Raw genomic sequence first — 8,623 nt, 5'->3', positions numbered from 1 at the left:
GCACTTTACTTTATGAGTATCATTTCATTACTCTTTAAGAAAAGGCAAATCCAAGGACACGCAGATGTGATGTAAAAGAGTACCGCCATCCGGGTGACACGGACTTTGAGAAACATATTAACATACAGACTGTTTGATTTCGAAATAGCTTCCACCAGTAGGTAAAGGGAAGGAACCTTGTTCACTTTTATGTCTTTCGATCATGAGTTATTTGTCCTGGACATTGCAGACGACTTTTACATGACGGGGAAATGGACTATAATTATATTTTCTTTTATTTACATATATGTTTATTTGTTTGTTCAGTTTCTACGGACGTTTCTCTGACAGCAGTGGACTGTGTTGTGAAAGGCAATGGCTGGAAATTTAGTTCAACAATAACGGGCACATGCTGAATGAAACGGAATACGTAATGTACTGAGCCGGCTTTGAGTTCAGTCTAAGATTTGGCAATTCATAATATTTTGCTGATGACCTGATCAAAAGAGGGTATCCTGGTGTGTAAAAGCAAACCTTTCTCAACAAACTGAACTAAAATGCAAGACGCAATGACCGGGAGCAAAACTTTAAGCTGCATGCATAATGTCACACTCGACACAGGCTGGCAGGAAATTTGGTTCTCTTCCCCCGGAGACACCGGGTTTGCTAATTAGTAATTTGGACTGTTCTGTGCCCAAATTTAGTATGTATGAAAATACAATAAGCATGGGAAAAAAATGCAAGTCGCTGATCGTCGAAAGCACTGTCAGTCCAGGTAAGTCCATTATTATTTCCCTGTTTGGGATGGTGTCACAGGGAGGCTGACGCCGGGTTAACGCGGCTTATTTTATAGTAGGGAAGTAAGACTTATGGGACGGCACATGTGGAGAAGGTTTCATTCAAGTGTGTGCGTTCCAAGGTCACAGAGTTCCGTGGTGTTTTTATATCCATAAAAGCATTTTCATGTACTACCTGCCCCGGTCATGCTTTCTGTGTGACTCCCACTGATGTCCGAGCTGCGTCTGAGGGATTACTTGAATTTTATTTCTGGCGTTTGTCACCGACAGCAGATTTCTCCGAGTCTGCCATACGTGAAATTCGGAGCTTCTTTCCCCGCGGGGGGAGATCACATAGTCCATATTTTTTTCTCAGTTTACTGTTATTGTTTTGTTGGTTTTTTTTTTTTTTACTGTAAGTGTATTTTACGACCAACTTGAAGGTGGAATTTTTTTCTGCAGAATTTTGCTAGGGACTATAGTGTTGTCTTGGGCTCGTCCGACAGAATATGTGCACTAAACTGAGCCTGAAGTGCATGAAAAACGCGGGAACTAGTCGATTTATCGTTTCATCCGAAAGACTAGCACCAAGACCACCACTTAAGATCAAGTGGAAGTGTGGAGGCCGGGGGTTGGGGGTGGGTTAATAATCATGGTCCGAGTAATTGTCGGACTGGAACCCTTGGACACTCGCTTCCTCAGTACGAGTAGTGCGCTTTACTGACCATCAGGTCACATAACATCAGAGTTATGGGAATCAGTTTCCAGTTGTCCGCGAGGATCAGTCAGTTTAAGGATTCTCAGATGCAAGGTTAGATTTTCAGTCTTCCTTACGCTGCCATCAACAGCCGTCGAGGTCGGTGCATGCGTGTTGGGTTTTTGTGTGTTGACATTATCCACCGAACTTTGTCATCGAGTCATTCGCAATCCTTTACGCCAGAAGTGCAGTGTCATCATCATCAACGTCTTGCCATTTTTAGTCATCCCAGTCACAAAGCCACACACACACACACACACACACACACACACACACAGAGTAATAATAACACACACACCGACACACACACACACACGCACACACTGACACACACGCGCGCACACACACACAGGCTCACACACACACGCGGCGCGTGTCCAATATCTCCTGTAATCGCTTAATTTGGCCGGTGTTCAATTATCATTCCAATTTTTTTTAAAGGACAAAACAAAACAACAACCAAGGTTCCACCCAGGAGGATGGTCAGATGATTATACAGAGTGATCCACAACCACCAAAGCAGTTTATTATCTTCTTTTTTTTTTCCATCTTCGTTCTAGCAACAGTAACAAAACAGGCAAAAACAATGGTGATGATGCTGACCTATCAGTTACCCCAATGGTCACAAAGCCACACTGATCGTTGTATGAAGAGGAGCTGGGTTCGAAAAACCCAATACTGACTTCTCCTGCTGACAAATTTACAAGTTTGACCACGGCACCCGACTCAAGAGGATCTTGTTTTTCTCTGAAACATTCAAGCATAATTTATAATGCTTTTTCTGTCATTGAAGAGAATGAATGGATGAGCACAGATGACGAATAAACCGGCGCGCGCGCGCGTGTGTGTGCCAGTGAGTGCGTACCGGTGCGTGTCAGTGTGTTTGTGTGTGTGTGTGTTTGTGTGCGTGCGTATGTGTGTGTGTGTGTGTGTATGTGTGTGTGCGTACTTGCGAGCGTGTGTGTGTGTTAGTGTGCGCGCACACGCGCGTAGGATAATCATTAGTGAGTGATTTAGTGTGTATCTGTATGCCCGCGGTGACAGACAGGGAGACATGTATGCAAACACACACACACACACTCACACACATACACACGCACGTACGCACACACACACACACACTCCCCCCCCCCCCCCCGCCCCCCCGCCACACACATACACACAGACTCTCTCTCTCTGCAGCCGTGGTAACGGCAATGGATAACTCCCACATCTCCAAACTCTGCCGGTAAACCCCGATATGTAAAAAATAAAATAAAATAAAATAAAATTAAAAAAAAGAGAAGAAGAAGAAGAAAAACCCCCCCAGAAAACAAAAACCGCTGACTTGCAGACTTGGAGGGGGGGAAAAACCAGTCTAGCTCATCTTCGTTCTTTGCCAATCAATAATGTGATAACCATACAGACGGAGCCTCAGTCAGCCACCAGAGTCAGTGGGTGGACGGGAGGGTCATTTGCATGAACTGAGGGGGGCACCCACAAACACGCCACTTCTGCATTACAATTTTAAACTGTGACGGACAGCAGCAGTCAACTGACACGCTGAGTGTGTTGTTTTGTGTGCTTTCGCTTCGTGAACACAGAATTGTATAGTCAGTTGTTAAACTATATATTTTTCAGCGGGAGACTGATTTCAGTCGTGTGAGATGCTGACTGAAGGTGTCTGATGAAGGTTTTTCTGATCATCAGCGGGTAATACAGGTCAGTGTGTGTGTGTGTGGGCACGCGCGCGCGTGAGCGCGTGTGTATGTGTGTGTGTGCGCGCGTGTGCGTGTAAGAGCGTGCGTGTACTGTATGCGGCGCGCGTGTGTTCCCTATGTGTGTGTGTGTGTGTGTGTGTGTGTGACGGTGTGTGTGTGTGTGTGTGTGTGTGTGTGTGTGTTGATGGCGACTTCATTGTTACTAGTTGTCGTGTTCCTATTTCCGCATGACCTTGAATGATGGTCGTTGTTATTTGTATACTGACTTTTCTACTTCAGTCTGTGTATGTTGTGTTTTCTGTTTTCTAACACCGCTCAGTTGAACGGGATGACATTTAGCTGGGTGCATTGACCGTCTTGTTCGATTTTTTTGTTTGTTTGTTTGTTTGTTTTTAACAGATTGTTATTTCACTCTCTCTGATTTGCATGCCTGTCTGCCTGTCTCCACTGACTGACCCAGTCTGTATGTTTTTCTCTGTCTGTCTGCACAGCCACCCCACCACCACCGTCTCTCCCCACCCATGTTTCAGTGGTCCTGTTTCTCTTTCTCCGTACGTGATGTATTTTTTTTTCTTCTCAAGGCCTGACTAAGCGCGTTGGGTTACGCTGCTGGTCAGGCATCTGCTTGGCAGATGTGGTGTAGCGTATATGGATTTGTCCGAACGCAGTGACGCCTCCTTGAGCTACTGAAACTGAAACTGAAATCTTTCACTAGCTTTCTCTGTGTCTTTTCCCCTCAGTCTTTCGGTTCTCTCCTTGCTCCCACCGTCTCTCTCTCTCTCTCTCTCTCTCTCTGAAGCGTACGAACCCATTAGACAGAAATGTAACCTGTTTAAGGCGCCTGTTACCAGAAGGCAAAACGTAGTTGATGTGTTAATAGCTGATAATGATGAAGTAATTAGATCCTTGGCAAAATACATTGCTGAAGCGAGTAAAGCAAGAAAACTTTTGATTTCAGTTTGAAAACATTCTGCTTATCGTTCACACAGATTATCTATTTCTTCTTAATGTGCTTGGTGGTTTACTTACTTACTTATTGAACAGTAACCATTACACTACCTTTGATAAGGTGTCGGCCTATTTTGTATGTACATAGATGGAGATTCGCATGCACGCTGAGAGACTGTTGTCTGCAGGTGTGGAGTAGTCTCTGAGACTTTTCTTTGTTTATGTTTAATGTCTGTTTTTCTTGGACATGAAATTGTGAACCCCATGTTATTATGGCATTTGTGCTAATGACATTAAACAGTTTCAGTTCAGTTCAGTTCTCTCTCTCTCTCTCCAACCATGCTGCCCTTCTCTTATCTCAGCGTGTGTTCAGCTATAACTTATCCGGCCGACCACCACTGAGAGTCACGGCGGAAAGCCAGAACATGACAATACCAACAAAACTGGCAACACCAATAACACACACAGCAACAACAACAACAACAACGAAACATCGACCGGTTGTGTATGGACATATAGTTCAGGGGAAATAATTCAAATGTGTGTAGAAAACAGCAGGGGAGACTTGAACGAATATAAGATTGGCAGTGAAAGTGTATAGTTCAGGGGAAATATTGCAAATATCCGGCCGACCACCAGAGTCATGCGGAAAGCCAGAACATGACAATACCAACAAAACTGGCAACACCAATAACACACACAGCATCAACCAACATCGACCGGTTGTGTATGGACATATAGTTCAGGGGAAATAATTCAAATGTGTGTAGAAAACTGACAGCAGGGGAGACTTGAACGAATATAAGATTGGCAGTGAAAAAGTGTATAGTTTCAGGGGAAATATTGCAAATAATGATGTGAAGAAAACAACGGGGAAACCTAAAGTAAGACTGGCAGTGAAAGCTAGCGACTGTAAAAACAAGTGAGGCTGGCTGGGGCCACACAAACACTGACCTCCACCCCCGGCCACACCCCCCTACTCACCACCATTGTTCCTTGGACAGAAGATTAGTGCACGGTTCAACAAGTCATGTCCCACTGAACCCCCCCCCCTAACCCACCCACCTCCCCCACCCTCCAACAACCCCCCCCCCCCGCCCCCCCCCCCTTCACTCTCAGCTATGCTCCACTGACAACGACTACAATGCTTTCAGTGGTTACTCTAGCGTATCATAATATCCTCGAAACACCTAGCCGCTGACGCGAGCTCCGAAAAAGACCAGGTTATTATTATTCCGACAGTTGCTGCACAGGAAACAACAACCAAATAACGACGACCTTTTTCCCGTACTGAGGAATGGTCGGTTGGTCTAGTTGTTATATTTGAAGGAGGGGAAACAGACAGCACTGAGTCTTTTGCACTGGGACTGCACTGCACTTGTCTGTTGAGCAGAGTGGACCGAACAAACACGAGACGGGAGGCGACTCGCATTTGTATGCATTCACCGGAGACCGACTTTTGGTGTATTTTGTGGCTTCAATGCAATCCATGGACTGCAAGAGGGTGTGTTGACTGTAACACTCGCAACACACCCGCATTGAAATAGGAACAACAGGCGGGGGGGTGAGACTCAGTACCTGTTGGAGATTTTTTTTTCTTCTTTTACCGAGCGCAAATGATCTGATTCCCTGTCTGAAGGTATCGAGTTTCTGACGCATTTGTGGTGGTTTTGTTGTGGTTGTTTTGTTGTTTTTTTTGTGATTGCCGGCCACTACCGCATTGTGGATAACACTGAACAACACATCGCTGGGAGTTTGCATCGAATGTGATGTGACTCCAGATGTAAATTCTTGCTGGTCAGTCAGTCAGTGTAACTTTCATAGTTCTCTCACTGACATACATTTACTTTTTTTTTTTTTCCTGGTCAGGGTTTCCGCTTTGGATTAAAACAACAACAACAACAAAAAAGCTGGAGTGCAAGGGAGCTCATCCAGCCTAGCGCCTTGCTCTTCACTTCCTTGATTCCATCTCGTTTGTGCCACACTGAGGAGGACCTGCACCAGCCAACTCTGCCAACACGGTGGGAGTGACGTCAGTCAAGTGGACATCCAGAGCCATGAGGCATTCCTCGGCGGCGGCAGACGATTCTGTCGATGACAACGACGTGACGATGAGACACGGCAGACGAAGGGGAGGGGAAGAGGGGGAGGACCGGAAACAGGTATGCAGTAGGTCTTAAAACCCTAGCAGGCAAAACCCTAGTTCACAATCCATCACTGAACTTGGCCCCCTTTTTTCTTTTTTTTATTTTATTATTTTTTAGATTTATTGTTCAATTTGATTTTCGAGCCGAAGCTGACAGGTTGTATAGTTCTTCTTGTTCTTCTTCTTGATCTTGTTTTTCTTATTTGGGGGTGGGGCAGGGGGTGGGGGGCTCTGTCTTGGGCACTGTGCATTTGAGTGGGGATTGGGTTTGTAAGTGTGTGTGTCAGTGTGTGTGTGTGTGTGTGTGGGCGGGTAGGGTGCGGAGGGGGGGGGGGGAGGGGTTCAGGGGAGGGGGGACGGGGGTAATGTTCGGTTCACTATTATCATTGGTATTTCATTAAAAAAAAAATCCTCCTTCTTACTCTTCTCGTTCAGTAGGGGGGTACAATGAAAGACCCCTTATACAGGAAGGAACGAAAGATCTTTGCCACAATCAATATGCTGATTTATTCGCTACTTATATATGCTATACTTTTCCCTAAACGTTTTTTTTTTCTTGTCGTATGACACAGAAAATAGGACAAGCGTCTTTGTGATTGCTATAACTTGAATTACCCCCCAAAACAACAACAACAATTGATTGATTGATGTGGATACTTATATAGCGCCTATCCTTGGTCAGAGACCAAGCTCTAAGCACTTTACATACACGGGGACATTTGCACCACAGGCTGCCTACCTGGGTAGAGCCGACTGACGGCTGCCACTGGGCGCTCATCATTCGTTTCCTGTGTCATTCAATCAGATTTCAGACGCACACACATACACACTCAGACAGACATGTAACATTTTACGTTTATGACCGTTTTTTTTTTAATTTACCCCGCTATGTGGACAGCCATACTCCGTTTTCGGGGGTGTGCATGCTGGGTATATTCTTGTTTCCATAACCCACCGAACGCTGACATGGATTACAGGATCTTTAACGTGCGTATTTGATCTTCTGCGTGCGCATACACACGAAGGGGGTTCAGGCACTAGCAGGTCTGCACATATGTTGACCTGGGAGATCGGAAAAATCTCCACCCTTTACCCACCAGGTGCACCGAGATTCGAACCCAGGACCCTCAGATTGAAAGTCCAGCGCTTTAACCATTCGGCTGTTGCACCCGTAACAAAATTTATGCGTTTATTCCATCCACCCTTATGCCATATAGCACAGCCTGCAACTACGGAAGTTAAAAGAAGGTATCGTTTTTTCTAACACCGGTGCACGTTTCATATCTGTCAACACCCGAATCCCAAAAGGTGTTCCCTCTCACAGAAAATGAGAAGCCACAGACACAACTAGCCTCAGCCGACCGTGGTAGAAACCCGAGTGGGTGGGGTTAGGGGTAGTATAGGTGGAGGTGGGGATAATAAGAGTAATGGGGCGATTTGCTGGTACAAAGTATAGCTGAAGATGGTGTGTGTCTGAGTCTGTGTGTCTGTGTCTGTCTGTCTGTCTGTCGCTGTGTGTCTGTGTGTGCGTGCGTGGGTGAAGAAAATGGAGGGTTGGGAGAGAAGAATGTGAGGAGGAGAGAGGGAGTGAAGGAACAGCTTAGCTCGTCGATTATCTGTGTGCAGGAGAGAGAGAGAGAGAGAGAGAGAGAGAGAGAGAGAGAATACTTTTCTTATTTATATAGTATATTACTTTTGTTGCTGTTGTTGTTGTTGTTGTTTGGTCACAACAGGTTTATCTTATGTGTGTGAAATTCGGTTTGCCCCCCCCCCCCCCCCCCCCCCGGGAGAGCGTGTTGCCAGTCGCCATTGCCCATCGCCAGCCCTTTACAAGTGTATTTATTTCATAATCAAAGCGGATCTTTTTCTACATTATTATGCCACTGAGACGCAAATGATGTTACATGGAAAACTGCATTATGCTTCATGAATCGATAAGAAGAAAAGGGAAAACTAGACAAAATATATAAAGTTGCCAGGGACTGACAATCTTTTTTTTGTGGCCGTGGGTTCTTCTCTACTGTGCGCTAAATGCATACTGCACGCGGGACACAGAGGTACAGAGTGACAGAAGAACAGAGTCACAGACCGTGAAAACACACACACACACACACACACACACACACACACACACACACACACACACACACAGACAGGCAGGCAGGCAGGCAGGCAGGCAGGGAGGGAGTGGGGGGGCCGGGGGAGAGGCAAAGTCGGAGAAGTGACTGAGGGAAGGCATGGTGTTTTTATGTGGTCATCATCATTGCTTGTGTCAAGAGTCCATTAGGAGCCTTAAGCACTGAGAAGGCCTCGAGTC

The 8,623-nt window shown here is 45.7% G+C and overlaps 1 protein-coding gene across 6 annotated transcripts in view; it reads left to right on the top strand.

Moving 5' to 3' along the window:
- The first annotated feature begins 5,552 nt into the window (after positions 1-5,552).
- The window catches only part of LOC143280176 (uncharacterized), a 131,540-nt gene continuing 128,469 nt past the window's right edge, over positions 5,553-8,623 (top strand). For 2 of the 6 annotated variants that reach the window (XM_076584772.1, XM_076584771.1), the window contains exon 1: positions 5,553-6,322. In XM_076584772.1, coding sequence (XP_076440887.1) covers positions 6,218-6,322 — 105 coding nt within the window. In that variant the 5' untranslated portion in view covers positions 5,553-6,217. The remainder of the gene's footprint in view (positions 6,323-8,623) is intronic. The other 4 variants (XM_076584773.1, XM_076584770.1, XM_076584775.1 and 1 more) reach the window with 3 other exon arrangements.

Source organism: Babylonia areolata, chromosome 3 (genome assembly GCF_041734735.1).
Source record: "Babylonia areolata isolate BAREFJ2019XMU chromosome 3, ASM4173473v1, whole genome shotgun sequence".
NCBI lineage: Eukaryota > Metazoa > Mollusca > Gastropoda > Neogastropoda > Buccinidae > Babylonia > Babylonia areolata.
Note: the sequence above shows the minus strand (reverse complement) of the source record. Positions and strands in the feature narration are given on the sequence as shown.